The sequence below is a fragment of the Xyrauchen texanus genome, chromosome 40, assembly GCF_025860055.1.
Source record: "Xyrauchen texanus isolate HMW12.3.18 chromosome 40, RBS_HiC_50CHRs, whole genome shotgun sequence".
Lineage (NCBI taxonomy): Eukaryota > Metazoa > Chordata > Actinopteri > Cypriniformes > Catostomidae > Xyrauchen > Xyrauchen texanus.
The window spans coordinates 20,620,734-20,640,406 of record NC_068315.1 but is presented as its reverse complement, the minus strand read 5'-3'; the positions used below and the strand labels follow the sequence as shown (position 1 = coordinate 20,640,406).

Genomic DNA, 19,673 nt, shown 5'->3' with positions numbered 1-19,673 from the left:
AAGCATCAAAAAGGCATCTAATCCAACAACAAAAATAAAAATAAAATAGATCCACATTCAAACAGTGAACAGATGTGCTCTTATTTGTGTGTGGGAGGTGTGAATGTGATCAGGTCGCGTTCACACACCGACTGTCTCACTCTGCCCTTCTGCTCAGGGGTGAACAGCAACAGATTGTCCGACATCTGAAAAAACAGTGAGCCAAAACATCAGGGAAAGAAACTTGAATTATCGAAACAACACTGAAGTTCTTGCTTCCGAAGTTTTGATATAATAGTGTTTGAAACAGGGTTCCTACGGTCATGAAAAAACCTGAAAATATCAGTCCTGGAAATAAAATAAAATCTCACAGAAATACTTATAGTAAATATGCATTTTTCTAGTTTTGGTCAGCAGCTCCAGCAATGGTTTCATATTACTCTTTCCGAGTGCAATCTCTATAAAATGATTAAATTAATAATAAATAAAATAAAATCTATCCAATAACCACAAAAAAAGAAAAAAGTAATTCATCAAAAAGCATGGGAACCCTGTTAAAATAAGAGCCAATAGTATAAATAAGAGCCAAGTCTTAAATCCACCTGATAGGTCCGAGATGTGAGCACCGTTCTGGGAAGAGCTGAGACAGAAGTGTGAGAAAGAGAATGTGTGAGTCCCCATGTTCCACCAAACTGTCACCACATGTGAGCATTGTTATTGGGTACATAATCTACCTGTAGGTGTTGCCAAAATATCCAGAGTGTGCTCCTCTGCCTGAGATACAGGGCTCTCCATCTCAGCATCTACTACCCCAAGAGAGAAACTCTCTTCTGCATGACTCTGTACTGGAGACATGCTGTATCTAACTGTGGGCTGCAGGTAACGTTCAATGTCCAAAGTAGCAGCACCCTTAGGGATAGGAAATAGAAACAAAATAATCTTATGTAACAGGTTCCTCAAACTATCATTTAAAAGTAACAATCTTTGTGAAAGGGATAGTACACCCAAAAATTAAAATTCTTCCATCAAGTACTCTTACTCAAGCTGTTCCAAACCCATCTGCCTTTCATATTCATTAATTTTCCATACAACAAACTGTGAGGCGGACATTCATCACATCTACTTTTGTGTTCAACAGAAGAAAGTCATAGGAGTTTGGGACAACATGAGGATGAGTTGAGTTACTAAACTTGTTAGATAACCACCTCATCTTGATTTCCATTCATTTCAACATCTGTACTGGTTGGAGAGCTGTATGGACAATGCAAGAACAGTATAGTATTATTAACCAATAATAATAGAATAGTGCATGTTATATCATGCCACATTGGTTTTAAGAAGACCTACCCATCAAAGGCTGAAATAACAACATCATTACTAAGTGATGTCGAAACGGCGAGATCTTTGGTTGGTGTGAAGGGCATCATTGCAGGGGAGGAAGGGGCATGAACACTGGGCTCTGCATCCACAGCTTCCAAGTCGTGAGATGAACACTGGGAAAGAGCACCTGGACAGGCAACTGCTCCAGCTGGGACAGGATAATTATCTTCAGAAACCATGTTGACATCCATTTTCTCTTGGGGAAAAGAGCTAAACAATGCAGATTCTTGAATAATCAAGGGTTCTGAAGGTTCCAAAGAATGAACAGCAGGCACATTTTCAGATTGGCTTGGTGAGTCATGGGACTTAACTGTAACATGTGATTGGTCTGCTAGACTGTTAGCTGGCCCACTGATGTGTGAGGTATGGGTGGGGTTCAAATGAGGTTGGTTGCTTGCGCAGGGCTCTGTGTCTGGTGAAATGCGTGCAGTTCGGTTGAGTTCTGGGCTGATCTGAGGAGCTTTGTTTGACAGTGTCTCAGCAGAATGTTGAGGGGTGGAGGCAGGTAATACACCAGTGTGAGGGTTTTGAGTTGGTGTGGTGGTTAGAGACATGCAGGGTAGAGGAGAGCCACGAGAGACTGCAATTGATCTGCACTGTCTGCCAGGGGTGCTGAACTTAGAACCATGGGGAGAAGAAACAGCACTAATTCGAGACAATCTTCTAACAGCACCTAAAAAGAAGAAAATAATCCGGATTAAGACACAAAGATAATTTTTTTTCAAATAGAATATATTAAATCATATAGGCATGCAGTGCACCAATACAAAAAATTTGTCTGCCATTACCAATATCCAATTATTTAGAACATCATCTGCCAATAGAGATAGTTTGGTGGTTCACCTTTTTATTTATGTTACCTTATTTCAAATGACTGATAACACAACTTCGAAAGAAATTTAAATAACTTTATTCTGTCTTTATGTCTTCCATGTTTCAAAGTAACTGGTCTCAATTTCTGAATGAAACTTTCCTTTTAGCTGCAATTACAAACTACAATTCTGATGTTATTGTTACCCAATTCAAAAGTAATTCCACACAAAAGACATTTTCTTTCACACACAGCACGAGTATGCTAGTTGTCCGACACATTTTTTTGCCTCCGTTTTGACAGGACATAATCGTCCTTGATCATTAAAAAAAAAAAATAATAATTATAATTTGTCCGATGTCCAGCCAATAAATTGATGCATCTCTGAAAAATATATCTCATATGAAAAAGATATAAAATAGATAATCATATAATTATTATTTGTTATTAAAAATTATGTATACAAAAACCAACAAACAGGGTATCCACGTTTTGATTAATACATTATCCATGACTTATCCAATCACTCCTGGCTTAGCTAACTGAATAAGGATTTTTACAAATCCTTTTATATAGACTGCACTCACAGAGAGGAATGTCTAGCCGATGCAATATTAAGCACATTCACTATAGAAATGAACATGACTTTTAAAGATTTTATTAGTTTCCAGGACTTTCAGTTGTTTGTGATAACTCCTAAGGCTTTTTAGAAATCATTTGAAATGGAGGTTTCACCCTGAACAAATCAAGTTATCATCATGCTATAAACTCAAGGGGCACAGAAATGTGTTGAATTCTTACCTATTGGTTTGACTGGGCTTTCCACCTGAAAGAAGCCTCCATGAAACACCACAGTCTGTGCAGGATGTGTATTGGCAGGGGCCGCAGGGACAGCACTAGAGTCGTCCTGATTGTTGTCTGGAGCTTCAGTAGCTTTCTGTTCTGCAGCTTGCTTGGCTCTCATGGCAGCCTTTACAGCAGCCAATCGACCCTTAGCAGCATTGCTGGCACCACCACCTGCTCCAGCTTTCGCTCCTGCAACAGGAGGCTTCTATAGGATACACCACCACATAGAAAGACTAGTCAATTAAACATAGTTCTTTCCTAAAAATAGCATCTGAAAAGTCTGTTTTTCTCCTTAATTAACAACACAATTCAAGGTGAAGTGTAAATTCCTGCATCACCAATCAGAATGGCAGACTTAACCAGACTGGTGTTTGCGTTAGCACAAATCTCAATGCCTCACTGTTCTGGGTGGTTACCAGATCTTTGCTATGTTGTTGTGTCACAGTATTAATTCTCTGAGATGTCAACATATAATTGTCTAAACTGGGATAGGAGAAAGCGTTTTAACAGACAAATTACACACTTCACCTTTAAAATGCAACATTATTCAAGTATAAAGCTGATAATCTGTTAGGTTTACTTTGACCACTCTTTTTCTGGGGACAGGCTTGGTTTCTGCCTCTTTCCAATCCCTTGCTTCTGCCTCTTTCAAAACATTAAATTTCTTGTTGACATCTTCCACCTAAAAAAAATAAAAATAATTAAAAAAAACATCAAAAAAGGCATTATCCTGAATTAATGGGGCAGATATCTGAGTGAACTACAATCCACCTGAAAGTAAACCATGTCCCAGAAGCCCTGCAAGTCAGTGCAGGTGGTTATTTTCTCTCCACGACCCAAGTCACAGTCATCCACCAGCCCACTGAACTGGCCAAAACGTTCCTTCATCAACAGTCTGGCCTGACCCACAGCCGTGCGCATCAGGTCTCTTACTGCAGGAACATGGAGACATACGCTTAGACTTGGTTAAGAGGAGTTTGAATTAAATGCTGGTTCAAACTACACACTTACTCTCCTCTGGGATAGAAGTATCATCAAATCGTGATGCCCACAACTCCGACTGCTCAGTCAAGCAGACTGTCTCACTGGCCATCACTGCCCTATTGAAACCGCATATATAAAATATGACACAAACATGTAAAGGATAATTTAAGAGTCATTAACTCAGATGGTCTATTACAAAATACCCTTAAAAAAAAAGGTACCTGGCCAGCTTGATTGTACATTATTAAATCTGACAAATAAAGCAGTCATTACACACAAAACACAGTATATGACTGCAGAATTGTATGACTGGCCAATCAGAATCAAGTTATCCAGATTTTCTGGGTTTCTCAGCGAGTCTTGATGCTGTCTACCACCCATGGAGTCACGAGTTTGAATCCAGGGTGTGCTGAGTGACTCAAGCCAGGTCTCCTAAACCACCACATCGGCCCGGTTGCTAGGGAGGGTAGAGTCATAAGGGGTAACCTCCTTGTGATCATGATTAGTGGTTCTCGCTCTCAATGGGGCACGTGGTAAGCTGTGTGTGGATCGCGGAGAGTAGCATGAGCCTCCACATGCTGGGAGTCTCCGCGGTGTCATGCACAACAAGCCACGTGATAAGATGCGTGGATTGGCAGTCTCAGAAGCAGAGGCAACTGAGACTTGTCCTCCTCCACTCGGATTGAGGCGAGTAAGGACCTACCAAGTAGTGGGAATTGGGCATTCCAAATTGGAGAATAAAGGGGATAAAAAAATAAATAACTAAAAAGTAATCAGATTAGAGTAATAAATGTAGACTAATGCAGTACTAAAACAAATTTATAGAATCAGTTCCATCTCACCTGAAATAGGCAACATCACGCTGAGGCTCCAAGGAGACCAAGGACGGTGGTGGTGCAGTAGAGGTGGATGGCTGTGGTGAGGATGGAGCAGGAGGGGGAGAGGACACAGGAGGAGGACAGGAGAGATGATCTGGGGGAGGTGTAGAGCTAGAAGGTGGAGGGAAGCAGATTGAGGGAGCAAAGAGCAAAGGTTTTGGATGAGAGGAGGGATGATCTGTTAGAACGGAGGATAGAGAAGAAGCAGAGAGAACAGGTTTTGGGGGAGAGGTGAAAATGGGCTCCATGCTGGGCTCAGAAGTAAAGCTATAGAAGAGAAAGACAATTGTGTTATTTCATTGAGCATAGCCACAATTAGGGGGTGTAAAAAGTACAGGTACTTCGGTGCCAAAGCAAAATGAAAATTGTAATGATGACATTCAAAAGTATTGGTAGTAGACTCAGTTTCGGCACACGATCAAAACCAGACCCTGTTTATGCACAGTCTAGTCTGACCTGTCCAAAATACAGCTTATTGCGGAAATTATGATAATCTTCCCAGAAGAGCTGACTGATCTTATTTGCATTTACTAGGGTTATTGATTTAATGCGTTCATTTTGTGCAATTAATTATATGAAAAATAACGTGTTAAGAGTGTTCCTGCTATCAGAGCAACTTGATGTACCACTTTGATGCATTAGGGGTCAGACAGCATTCCAGCTTTACAGGCAACAGGCCTCATTAAACCTAAGAGCAGGCAGCTCAGCACCAGCCCTTCTAATAGTATAAAAATAGCTTAACACTGCGCTCCCATAAACATTCTATGGCAGTACACTGGCAAGGAGATGAGAGGCTGTTCATTTTGAATGGATGTCTATGAAGGAGATGCCTCAATGTGCTGAAAGAAACTGCTTTTGTGAGGAAATAGCTCATCAATGAATGAATTGACCACTTTTCCACTAATCTTTAACATGTTTTACACTAAACAATCCTTTTGGAATTAACTATGTGTAGAGTTTACTGTGATAAATTGATGTTTAATAAGTGAAGTCACAGACGATTTTTCGACAGGTAGCTGTCTCTTTATGGCTCTTCCCATTCATTTGGAAGGTATCCGAAAATGGTGAATTACTGTCATAATATGCTAGTTGACTGTTACGATCCATCCTATTATAGAGCCCCAGAGGTTGTTACCTCAATAATTAATAGAATCTCTGGCTCAGCCTTCCACAGATGACATGCTGAACTGATGGTGCATGCAAGTCATGTCGAAATTACGGTAATTACAGGATTCCGACATGTAAAAAGTGTTCACGAGTTCTTTGAAGACCTATCTACAAGTGGTAAACTCATATTTCTATGAAAGCTTGCACGTGACCGTCGCGATGTCATGTGAAAAGAACCAATATGACCGCGGCCTCAACAGTTGAAGGTTGTAAACCCCATATTTCTATTTGATATTCCATATTATGCCAATGTTACCTGGAAAGTTTTCTTTGTTCTTAAACATTTTCTAAGAACACACAGAGGTGAATTAATGAATTGATAAATATTTTGCGGTTATCAACAATAAAGACATTTTTATAAGTGTTGCCATCTAAACGAATAACTCTGAGTTGCCAAAGACTTTTAATAAAACCCTTCATAGAGTTGTGAGCCATGAACCAAACAAACCAGCTCCGAGGTGAATCACAACATCATAAACTTTGTTTTGTGGGCAAAAAAAGTAATTGAAAATCTGACAAAGAAAAGGTACAAGGCTGTGTACTTATGTTTCATGAGGGCAATCCCACAAAGCATTGCAAATTATGTAATTGAATAAAACAAATTGGGAATATATATAAAACTATTGATTTTAAGTTGTTTATTATAAGTATAGAAGCAGTATATTTTACGTTTACTGCTAAATATCCCAATATGCTAAAATATACAGGTAGTTTAAGGGTGAAGGGGTAGAGGTCTGCAACCGGACCCAAGAACCTGATGGGTTTGGATGGCTGTGTGGTCATTTTTGAGTGATGCAAGTACTTGAAGACATGATTTTGAATCTATTATTATTAAGAGATTTCTCTTTGTGTGGTCTTAACGTGATCCAGTGTTAAGAATATTAGTGTTGGTCTCTGCTGTAAAAATTGAGCTCTGATTGGGGATTCTTATTCCACCTTTTTGGCGATTGATCACGAAACATCTCTTTGATAGCCAAGAGTTGTTGATAGTATTCATTTGGATTGGTTTCAGATTTTGTCTTTTGTTAAATCCAGGATTATTTTTGTTTTTTTAGATTCCAGGACGGGATACTGCAGAAGTATGTCTGTTCCAGAATGCTTAAGTCAACTTTTATGTTTTCTAGATGGGATTTAATCCGTAGACCAGGAGGTTGGATATGCCTCGGTATGCCTTGATGGTGAACGGTCTCAAAGTCAGATATATGATTTCCTGGCTGAGCCATACACTATGCTTCCATAGTTCAAACGTGATCTGATCAATGTTCTGTAAAGGTTTAGGAGAACTGAGCTTTCTGCTCCACAATTAGACTACTAAACCTTTAAAATATCCATTGCTTTTAAACATTTATCTTTTAAAATCTTTATCTGAGAGATAAAAGACAATTTATTGTCAAAGGTTATTCCAAGCAATTTGGTCTCTTAGACAACTTTGATAGGATCGCCATCCATTAATAGCTCTGTGTCATGATGGAAACAGTGTAAATGGGAAAAATGCATACAGACTATTTTACTCTTTGAGAACTTAAACCTGTTGAACACAGACCAGCCCTGGACCCTATTAATTGTCAGCTGGATTTTCCATTCAATACAGTTGATGAATTTGTCACTGTAGCAAATACAAATTCCATCTACATAATGGCTGGAATTAATGTTTTATCCGATGACTTTTGCAAAGCTGTTTAAACTGAAACTAAAAAGGGTCACTAATATGATGCTTCCTTGAGGTACTCCTAACTTTTGTCTGTGTGGGTCTGATAGGGTAGTACCTACCCTGATTTTAAAATGTATATTTGATCAAAGGTTGGCAATAAAAATGGGTAGATGTCCTCAAAAACCAAGCTGATGTAAATCCTTTAAAATACTATACTTCCAAGTCAAGCTGTAGACTTTCTCCAAGTCAAAGAAGACAGCAACAGTATGCTCTTTTCTGATAAAAGAAATTGCAATGCTGATGAGATGATCTATAGTGCTTCTTCCTTTTTTAAATCCACCATGAGCATTACTTATAAGATGTGGAGACGTGTTCATTAAACATTCTCTCCATGGACTCGTCCGGGCTATAGCTTGGTAGTTGGAAGGTTTGTTATGATTCTTTCCTGCCTTTGGAATAGGAATAATTTCTGCTTCTTACCAAGAATATGGAAAACCCCTGACATCCAGGAGTAGTTAAATATTTGTAAAAGTGCGATGATAGTGCGATGCAAATTGTTTTTACATTTATAGTGAATACGGTCTGGTCCAATTGCAGTATCATGTGATCTCCTTATAGCCTGCAATAGTTCTTCCAAAGGTTGGTTGTAAGGTTCCATATTATTGGATGAAAAGTTAACATCTTTCTATTCTTTCTGTGCCTGAATTGTTCGAAAGGCAGGTAGGCAGTTCTCACAGAGACCAATTTGCATGCTTCATTATAGCTGATTTTCTTTGTACATCTTATTTTCTGAATTTCTTTCTTTTTAATTGACATCAAGCATTCGTTTGATGTAGCCATTTGTCCTCCTGCACCATAGCAGAATTTGGGTGGCTTCTGACAGCTTTCTTTTCATGATCCTCCTCTCCACAATTGTAGCAGACACACTTATTCTTACAGCTGTTTGATCCATGTCCATACTTTTGACAGTTCAAGCATCTCAATGGATTTGGCATAAATAAGTCCACTAGAACCCTCATATACCCAACTGTGATTCTTTCTGGAGGATGAGGTTTATTGAAGGTAACAATGCAAGTGAGAGTTTTGATAATTCAATCTTCTCTTTTGATTATAATTCTTTTCAAATACAATCACTCCTTGAGATTTAAATCATTTCTTCTTCATCTACATCGACCAACTCTCTGGTACATATCAGTCCTTTGTTGTAGTTGAGTGTTGGATGTGGAGAAGTCTTATATCATGTCCAGTCAGCAAACTGACATGAAGAAAGTTCTCTGAATCTGGCCAGATCAGTTTCTTCACCTCATTAACAGTAACAGTTATTCCCGTAATGCCCTTGTAAAGGGGAAAGGAGATGGCTTTGTAATTTTAATCTGATGATGCGGATTCAATAATTATACATTTTGGCCAATCTTCATTGTTAGATGTAAAAACACATTGATTCTCAGAGGTGCAGTCCATGTCCAGGTCTAAAAGTAATTATTTGGATTAGTGTTTGGTAGCCATGTTTAGCCGACCTTGGAGTCCAACAAGGGGATACACAGAGCTGCAGAAACCCTGCATATTATGCACCAGGGATATAGGGATGGTATACTCGAGCACAAAGAACAAGAGATATTCCATCTACTAGACTGATCCTTAGCCAATGCCTTCTGGGGATACTGAAAAGATAGCTGATGTTATCTTATCACGTAGCATTACCAGGGCATGTCTTGGCCAGCTGATTGATTGGATCGGGCCTTTCCAATCTACTGTTTTGTTGAATTAGTAGTCAAAGCACAGTGCTGAAATAATGGAAACCGCAGCAAACCACATTTCTCAGGAGCGTGGATCTCTTCCTCCACCAACACGGGTCGCAACTCATGGCAATCAAGTTGCTCTCTTTTGTCATATTTTACCAGGGTGATGCTAGGACTTTAACTACTCAGGGTCCTTACGGAGAGGACAGTGATGTATGAGAAGATGGGAAAACTCAAGTACAGTAGAGAGAAAAAAATGAAATAAAATAAAAGTATATAAACAATGGTGACCCTAGTATGGGAGGCTCAAGTGTTATTCACTCTTGCCCAAATAGTACCCTAGCAATACGGAGGGAACGAGCCTACCACTGTTCTTTTCACAAGCTAACACTACAAAGTTGGGTCCCATGCCATTTTCAGATGCAACCAAAGTGAGACTCTCCAAAACAACCATGTGATGCATGAGTATATAGACCAACAATTCAAAATAGAGCAGAGGGAAGTAGGTCAATAAAAGGATTATGCTCAATGATAAAACTATTCAAAAGTTTTCAAAGTAAAGATTAATTTGATTAATTGCACATGTATTTTTTTTTTACTTTTTGACTGTTTACTTGAATAATTGAAAAACCTTAAGCAGTCTTTTACACTTGTAGGCTACATGGCATTGTTTTAATTTAATCTTAATATCTGTTAATATTTATATTTGTATTTAACTAACCCATTTAAAAACAGAGGTGTGTTCAATAGCATGTCTCTTTGCTGTGGTATCAAAACTGGTATAACATTTTTTATATTTGTATCAACTACTGAAAAGTTGGTTTTGTTAGAATTCCCAGCCACAATCATACAAATGGTGCTGAAAACAGTCAAAATGTGAGTAAGAAATACATGAAAAACAAAGTTAGCAATGCTTCAGTTGATTAGAATGAATCCTCTGTACCTCGGTGAGATGAAAGCACTGGCTGAACGTGGAGAAAGGGGTGCAGGCTGGAAGGACCTCAGACCAACAGGAGCTTGAAACACAAAGCCCTGAGGAGCAAATGAGGAAAGAACACCTTTGGGTGCTTTCTCTTCCTCAGGACTCACGGAATCAACTGCAGCATCCTTTATCTTAGCAGGATAAAAACACCCAAACATAAAATCTCATTTTCAAATTACAACCAATGTTTACAATATTTAAAAGAAACAAGATATGATCGATGCCTCACCTTCATTTCAGCATTTGCCTTTGTGTTTCCTATAGAAGATAACATATTGATTATTACATTTATGCATTTGGCAGACGCTTTTATCCAAAGTGACTTACAGAGCCCTTATTTCAGGGACAATCCCCCTGGAGCAACCTGGAGTTAAGTGCCTTGCTCAAGGACACAATGGTGGTGGCTGTGTGGCTCGAACCAGCATCCTTCTGATTACCAGATTACCAGTTATGGTGCTTAGACCACTTCACCACCACCACGACACACGTGCACATTACTGCCTACTGAGCTACACTATGGCAATTTACAGTCAGGTGGTCATTATCGAAAAACAAACCAAAACATCTGACCGACTAACTATAAATGATCCAGTTTATTTCATGACTACTTGCCAAAAAATGTATAAATGAACCAGAAATATTGTTTTAATATTGATTTGAAACTATATTATGTGAGAAGAATAGTCTAGTGAGCATCAATATAAAGACTGCAGAATGACACATCCAATCAGAGTAAACTATTCCAGAGAGGCATGCTGTGTAAACATTTTTATCATATACAATATCAGAAAAAAATGTCAGTAAAATGGAAGCTCAAGGCCTCATTACCTTGTATGGCTTTCTCTCTGCCTGAAGAGGGTGCTGCAGGACACTTGACAGTTGATCTTGTTTTTGGCGCTTGAGAATCTACGTCACAGAGGATAATTACATACAGCATATAGCACCAGAAGACCACTAGACATGTTATAAGTGAAATTACGCTCTCTCTCATAAAAAGTCCAAGACTGTTTTGATAAAACTCACCAGCAACTGGTTTAGCCACATCTGCCATTGTTGTTTTAGAAGATGATCTGGTGGTTGGAGCTCTCACAGATGGTTCAACTGTAGAAAAAAATAAATAAATAAACAAATAAAAAAAATAATATCAAACTAAAAGAAAATTTGTTCAAAATAGAAATTCTTCTTAATTAAATTTAAACATTCTGATATTTCCAGGTTTTCCATGACTGTTGGAAGCAAAACCTTTTAAAGAGATGAAAAATGAAAATTCGCTCATCATTTACATAACATCCCAGATGTGTATGACTTTCATCTGCAGAACACAAATGAAGACTGTTAGAAGAATATCTCAGTTCTGTAGGTCCATACAATGCAAGTAAATGGTGACCAAAACTTAGCAAGTCCAAAGATCACAAAGTAATCCATAAGAATCCAGTTGTTTAATTCATGTCTTCAGAAGTGACCTAATTGGGGAGAACAGACCAAAATATAACTCTTAACTTTTTTACAGTACATCTTGATATTGCAGTCTATAGGCACTATCATAATTTCCTATAGTGCCATCTATCGCTCTGCGAATGCGTTAAGCTCTTGGAAGTGTAATTGCACTTGAAATCATGATCACCAAGGAGACTGGTGTCAAGATTTATACTGAAAAAGGAATTACATTTTAGTTCTCAACCAATATCGATTGGATCACTTCAGAAGACATTGATTAACCCACTGGTGTCTTATTGACTACTTTCATTATGCATTGTGATATTTGGACCTTCAGAGTCATGGCCACCATTCATTTGCATTGTATGGCCATAATGAGCTGAGATATTCTTCTAAAAATCTTTGTGTGTGTTCTGCAGAAGAAAGAAATTCATACACATCTGGGATGTCATGAGGGTGAGTAAATGATGAGAGAATTTTCATTTTTGGGTGAACTACCCCTTTAAGTGACTTGCCAGGTTAAATAATGGTAAAATGATACATAAAGGGGATAAAAATCCTAGTTAACACACTTTCAATTACATTTAGTTATTTACATTACATTATAAAAGAGTCATTTGAGTGATGCAGTCACCTGTGGCTACTCTGCCTTTGGTAGTGATCTGAGCTTTCGAGTTGTTCTTGGTCAGAGCTCTGGTGGTTGGTGCCATTTCAACTGTACAAATACAAAGATTCTTCTTCAACAGCATGAAACGCATTACAGTTTGTTTGAAGACAAACAATAGCTGAACAATTGTTTCAATGTCATTGATCATTATTATGTTAAGTTAAACATGCAGGACAAACCTTTGTTTGGAACAGCTTGTCTTTGTACGGTTGCCTATAACAGCAGGAAAAATACAGAACAAACAACAATATACCATCTGATTTTCACATTGCGCCTGAATAAATCCATAATGACAGATGATAAAGGAAAAGTTCACCCCCAAAAAATATAATTCTCATAATTTACTCACCCTGATGTGGTCTCAAACTTGTATGACTTACTTCAGCGAAACACAAACGAAGATACTTTGATGGAGATATGATGTCTGTTTTTCCATACAATGCAAGTGAATGGTGACCAAATTTTCAAGCTCCAAAAAGGACATAAAAGGCATCATAAAATTAATCCATAAGACTCAACTGGTTAAATCCATGTCTTCTGAAGCAATCCAATTTTAGGTATGAACAGAGTCAACAGACCAATGATTTCAGACTTGATTACATTTCCTAGTGCTTGACGAACACGCAGAGCACTAGATAGCGCTACAGCAAAGTGTAATCAAGCTTGAAATCATGATCACGAAGGAGACTGCTGATGTCAGGATTTATAATGAATAAGGAGATATTTTGGTCTGTTGACTGTTCACACCTAAAACTGATTGGATTTCTTCAGAAGACAGATTTAACCACTGGAGTTGTATTTATTACTTTTATGCTGCCTTTGTGCTTTATGGAAGTTCTAAGTTTTGGTCACCATTCACTTGCATTGTATGGACAAACAGACATAATTTCTCCGTTAATATATCTTTGTGTTCTTGCGAAAGAAAGTCATACGAGTTTGAGATGGCATACGGGTGAGTGAATGATCAGAGAATTATAATTTTGGGAGAACAATTCCTTTAACACCATTATATCTACAGATGTGTGCACGAAGGCAAGACAACATATAGAAAGTCAACAAGGAAGCAATGGTACCTTTTGATTGTGCATCATAGAGCGGGTCACTCTTGTGGACAGGTTAGGCTCAGTGATCTGACATAATGTAAAATGAAAAAATATATATTATTATTAACAGTTTGAGAATGATGACCTATATGAACACACATCCATCACATACTGTTATTCACATCACTCACCTTTGCTCTGCTTGGTGCAGCAGAGTTTGATGGCAGATAGCCAAGTGGTTGTGGCTTAAACAGGCCCACCTTAAACACGCCTTTCTTCTCTTTCTCCCTCTTTTCCTTCTCTTTCTGCAATATCTTGTTTTCTTTGTAGCGAGCAAGCATCTTCTTTCGCTCCTCAGCCGCAGTATTCACATCTATTATGAAATATACAAATGCACTAACTAGTTTACAAAGGATAATCAAATCACACAAATGAGTCAATCTAAGTAATTATTATATCAACCTTTAGCTGTCTTTGTTTTGGGTGCAATCTCTTGGGTGGCCATGATGCTGGACGCATCCATTGAGAGCTCTATCTCAGGCAGCTGGTCGAGGTGTCTGCGAAGGTTCTGCATCTTCTCTCTGTTCTCTTTCTGAGACTGAGACCTGCGTCTGGACATCTTCAGCCTGATCAGAGAGACACTACTGTCCCGCTTGTACAGGTGAGCAAAGCGAGTGTCCATCCTTAGAGAGTTACCACAATAAGAACAGTCAATCATCTAAATTGCATTCATTTATTTGTTAGAGATGTTGTGAAAAAAATCATAGTATATATTAAAACTGAAGCTAGTTGGCAACAGGGATGTATGTCAGTGTCAGGTTTTCTCCACTATATTTTGTAGTTTGTCAATACATTTGGACTTAAAAATTAAATATCAAACTAAACCTTTTATCTGTCCTGATTAAAAGGATAGTTCACCCAAAAATGGAAATCCTGTCATAATTTACTCACTCATGTTGTTGCGAATCTGTATGACTTTCTTCTGTATAACAAATGGGAGATGTCGGGCAGTATGTAGTCCTCAGTCACCATTCACTATCAATGCATATTTTTTCTCTCGATACAATTAAAGTGAATGGTGACTGAAGATGTATGTACCTAACATCTCCTTTTGAATTCTACGGGAAGGAAAATATATATATATATATATATATATATATATATATATATATATATATATAGATAGATAGATAGATAGATAGATAGATAGATAGATAGATAGATAGATAGATAGATTTGGAACAACATGAGAGTGAGTAAATGACACCGACATTTTTATTTTGAGTTAATTTACCCTATTAAATCAATCTAGCGATTCTACTTTAAAATGTGTCATACGACTTGTTGAACTTTCTAAGTGGAGTTTCTTAAAACATGCACACTTACAATGTTGTTTTCGGTATACTAAGCGAGAAAAATATAAAATCTATTACTTCCCATTAAAACGAGAGATTATATTACCTTAATATTGTTGTGTTCCCAGGAGTCACAACACGTTATATCCAGACGAAATAATTATGTCGTTTCTACACTATTCAATGATCAAACGATTACCTGCCCGAATTCTACAATTTACAATAAGGCGGGCAGGTTTTGAAAAGTGAAGACAGCTCCTCTGATAGGCTCGCGTTACACAAAAAACTCTGTTGATTGGTTCGATGTGGATGAGGAAGTATGCACTGCCCAGAGCCAGAGAGAGAGTTGCGACAACTCTATTGACGCCAATGGAACGTTTTCTTTTACAGCAATGGCGGCTCGTTGAGCCTCTCAATAGTTCCCGGAAGTAGCAGCAAACACATGCCGCGCCGTAGAGATGCAGCAGAATTCTCGAATAAACCGTTTGCGACGCACTTTTAAAAGGTGAGACGTTTAAAGAATAATATTATCTTATTCTGTATATTATCAGTACATCTAAATAAAATAACTTGTAAATTAAAACCTTATAGTTGAGTGTTAAATTAGGAGATAAGGGATGTTATCGGATAACTAAAAGATTAGGCAAGGATTGGAGCTGGATAAAGTTAGTAACGAACACCCTATTAATTGTAAAATCTGTTCTCTTGATTCAGTTTCATCCATCGTTTTTGGAATTAGAGAAATGTAGTCTAAACATATATGTTTTGCAGGGTGAGGTAAGTTGCATATTAGTTAAATATAACGTTTGACCACGTGTGACAGCGGTGGGTGGAAGTGGTAAAAATGAGGATATCAGGTTTGTTCCCTATTACACGTATTAAATAATAAAATTCCTTAATAATAAAGTGCACCCTATTGATATAAATTTAGTGTGAATTGAGTTTGCAAAACATATGGGTGGAGTGTTTTTAGGCAAAAAAATTAGCATATCATGAAAAGGGTCTCTAAACGAGCTATTAACCTAATCATCTGAATCAACTAATTAACTCTAAACACCTGCAAAAGATTCCTGAGGCTTTTAAAAACTCCCAGCCTGTTTCATTTCTCAAAACCGCAATCATGGGTAAGACTGCCGACCTGACTGCTGTCCAGAAGGCCATCATTGACACCCTCAAGCAAGAGGGTAAGACACAGAAAGAAATTTCTGAACAAATAGGCTGTTCCCAGAGTGCTGTATCAAGGCACCTCTGTGGGAAGGAAAAAGTGTGGCAAAAAACGCTGCACAACGAGAAGAGGTGACCGGACCCTGAGGAAGATTGTGGAGAAGGACCGATTCCAGACCTTGGGGGACCTGCGGAAGCAGTGGACTGAGTCTGGAGTAGAAACATCCCCGCATTCCCCAGGTCAAGCCACTTTTGAACCAGAAACTGCGGCAGAAGTGCCTGACCTGGGCTACAGAGAAGCAGCACTGGACTGTTGCTCAGTGGTCCAAAGTACTTTTTCGGATGAAAGCAAATTTTGCATGTCATTCGAAATCAAGGTGCCACAGTCTGGAGGAAGACTGGGGAGAAGGAAATGCCAAAATGCCTGAAGTCCAGTGTCAAGTACCCACAGTCAGTGATGGTCTGGGGTGCCATGTCAGCTGCTGGTGTTGGTCCACTGTGTTTTATCAAGGGCAGGGTCAATGCAGCTAGCTATCAGGAGATTTTGGAGCACTTCATGCTTCCATCTGCTGAAAAGCTTTATGGAGATGAAGATTTCATTTTTCAGCACGACCTGGCACCTGCTCACAGTGCCAAAACCACTGGTAAATGGTTTACTGACCAAGGTATTACTGTGCTCAATTGGCCTGCCAACTCTCCTGACCTGAACCCCATAGAGAATCTGTGGGATATTGTGAACAGAAAGTTGAGAGACGCAAGACCCAACACTCTGGATGAGCTTAAGGCCGCTATCGAAGCATCCTGGGCCTCCATAACACCTCAGCAGTGCCACAGGCTGATTGCCTCCATGCCACGCCGCATTGAAGCAGTCATTTCTGCAAAAGGATTCCCGACCAAGTATTGAGTGCATAACTGAACATAATTATTTGAAGGTTGACTTTTTTTTGGTATTAAAAACACTTCTTTTATTGGTCGGATGAAATATGCTAATTTTTTTGAGATAGGAATTTTGGGTTTTCATGAGCTGTATGCCAAAATCATCAGTATTAAAACAATAAAAGACCTGAAATATTTCAGTTGGTGTGCAATGAATCTAAAATATATGAAAGTTTAATTTTTATCATTACATTATGGAAAATAATGACCTTTATCACAATATGCTAATTTTTTGAGAAGGACCTGTATATATGCGCTGGTAGATGGAGGATTAGTGATGCCACAGGACTGTTCTGTGATGGAGCATCAGTGATGATGCAGGTCAGGAGTGCTGCGGTCCTATAGTGCCATACAAAAGGTATGTTTCAAATAAGCCAGCAATAAAGTATTGTGCTAAATGTGTATTGTACTGCTGTTTTATATAAGGAATCATACTAAACTAAATATGAAATGTATATTATAAATAATAATTTAAGGAATCATATTTATATTTAGATTGCTCCTGCTGACTTGAGCCAACCATTTTTTTCTCCTCTCCATGTCAGTGGGGAAGCCATACATTTGCACACCTTTCTCTGAGCGATTGGAGCATCCCCATGCAGCACAGCAAACCATGGTGAAGACTATGCAACGAGAACATGAAAGAAAGGACACATACAAAATGCTTGGCATGCCATTTAATTTATTAGAAATGTATTCATGAATTGCTGTAAATAGTTATTGCATTTATTTGAATAAAAATACAAAAAAAAAGTAATATCGTAATATATTATTACAATTTAAAATAACTGTTTTCTATTTTAATGTATTTTAAAATGTAATTTACTCCTGTGATGCCAAGCTGAATTTTCAGCCTCATTACTTTTGAACGGCAGTTTATATACGAGTATGCTTAAGTTGTTTTAAAGCTGAATATATTGTGAATATGAATAAGTATTGTAAGAATTATACATTAGATATATAATATTTATAATATATAAATAATTATATTACTATATATAGAATTGTAAACAATAAGCTTCATTTCACTAAATTTTACATTTACGTAACTGCTGCTAATAATTAATAGTTCATTGACCCATTGTGCGGTGCGAGCTGGAAATCACCTGTCACCAGCCTGTCTCTGTACTATCTGAAAAGTCATAAATATGACATTAGTTACCATGAGATTAGTGAAAACAATGAACATGAGGTAACATAAAAAGGCAACAGAAATCCTAGCCTGAAATAAGTTGAGGCAAATAACGGTAAGCGAACACTAATCCTCAAATATTAGCTGATTTGATCTTTAAAAAAACAACATCGCTGTAACAACATACTCATGCTACAAACATATGTTGGTGTGTTACATAAATATATAAAATAAATGCATTTATTGACTACTAATTACCAGAAATCGCAGTTCTGTCACTCTAACAGTTTGCAATGCCCGCCAAACCACTTCCTGGAACTATCTGAAGTCTACGTGAATCACGTGACGATCAAGCATTTAGAACTTCCGTTGTCGCAACTCTCTATATGGCTCTGGCACTGCCCATTAAAAAAAAAAAAAAAAAACATATTAGTACCAAAGTGTATCTAGCGAGTCAGTCCAATGTCAGAAATTTTTAGAACATTCTCTCGGGGCTATTTCTGGTCATGACAATACAGCTCCTATATACTTGAATGGGGGAACACAGGAATCTCAAAAACGGTTGGTCGAGATAACGATCAAAGAACATATTTCAAATCAGTCGTGAAATCATACAACGCGGGTATCATAAATTATTGTTTAGCTAATGCGCATGCGTTTTCTCGAGATGATTGACAGGTGATGTCTGTATCTAAAAGGTGACTGGCTCTTTTACCTGTAAGGCGGGACTTCATTTCTACACCCGTTGACCGTTGGACGCTAGAGCTTCTTGGTTGGACGTTGAAATATCTCGAATTCATTTCAGTAGAAGTGGACCAGCTCAGCTAAATATTTTCTTTTAGTAGCTGACTGGAACATTTTACACTTGATGTTTCTATTTTTGCCACTACTATAACCAAATAATCAGTTCTATATAAATAAAGCACATATATGCTGCATACTTTAATATTTTGAATGATACTATTCAGAAAGGTATATTCAGCCTCTTGCAGAGGATAAAAGTCAAGGTAAATCACTAGAGCCTGGTGTCAAAGCATTATGATCATACATCCCGGCTTTTAAACGGTTTGTACCAACCAATAAGCACATTATTCCCTTAAGTCATGCAAGATTAATAAATTCATCATAGTGTATCAGAGACTGAGTGCACCCAAGTTCACCCAAATATTAAGGAAAAGTTCACCCAACTATTAAAAATACTAATTTATGCATAACATCCCAGATGTGTATGACTATCTTTCTTCTGCTTAACAAAGATTTTTAGAAGAATATTTCAGCTCAATGCAATGGTGGCCAGATCTTTGAAGCTCAAAAAGCACATAAAAGCAGCATGAAAGCAGTGATGGGCTGTATCTTTGCTACAAATAGCCATTTCTTTAAAATGAATTGGTCACACGTGATAAGAAAGCAGTCTTAATCGATTTGCAATCTAATCTTAATGCCTCAGAAAGCTTGCTGAATCATTTGTGCACTCTCACACTTGCAGTAAGCTCACAGAGTATTTTGTAGTTTATCTACAATC

General features: G+C 38.0%; 1 protein-coding gene and 1 long non-coding RNA gene across 4 annotated transcripts; one reads left to right on the top strand and one right to left on the bottom strand.

The window, feature by feature from the left end:
- Window positions 1-49: 49 nt before the first annotated feature.
- dlgap5 (discs, large (Drosophila) homolog-associated protein 5) lies at window positions 50-18,434 on the bottom strand. 3 transcript variants are annotated; one of them, XM_052112001.1, is made up of 23 exons: window positions 18,410-18,434; window positions 18,126-18,151; window positions 17,540-17,642; window positions 17,263-17,358; window positions 14,027-14,247; window positions 13,756-13,937; window positions 13,595-13,651; window positions 12,701-12,734; window positions 12,489-12,569; window positions 11,441-11,518; window positions 11,246-11,323; window positions 10,647-10,675; window positions 10,379-10,548; window positions 4,843-5,145; window positions 4,028-4,116; window positions 3,788-3,948; window positions 3,597-3,698; window positions 2,972-3,221; window positions 1,327-2,032; window positions 1,185-1,230; window positions 714-888; window positions 582-619; window positions 50-185 (listed from the first exon to the last, which is right to left on the bottom strand). In XM_052112001.1, exons 3-23 carry the CDS (start codon window positions 17,632-17,634, stop codon window positions 81-83), a joined length of 3,096 nt encoding a protein of 1,031 aa, XP_051967961.1. In that variant the 5' UTR covers window positions 17,635-17,642; window positions 18,126-18,151; window positions 18,410-18,434; the 3' UTR covers window positions 50-80. The 3 variants fall into 3 exon arrangements, with proteins under 3 accessions (XP_051967961.1, XP_051967963.1, XP_051967962.1); XM_052112003.1 differs by lacking the exons at window positions 17,263-17,358; window positions 18,126-18,151; window positions 18,410-18,434 and having other exon boundaries at window positions 17,589-17,607; XM_052112002.1 differs by lacking the exons at window positions 17,263-17,358; window positions 17,540-17,642; window positions 18,126-18,151; window positions 18,410-18,434 and adding an exon at window positions 15,026-15,135.
- Window positions 15,325-17,694, top strand: LOC127633126 (uncharacterized). Its single transcript, XR_007969176.1, has 3 exons — window positions 15,325-15,424; window positions 17,260-17,377; window positions 17,565-17,694. It is a non-coding gene; the product is annotated as an uncharacterized LOC127633126 (long non-coding RNA).
- Window positions 18,435-19,673: the final 1,239 nt, after the last annotated feature.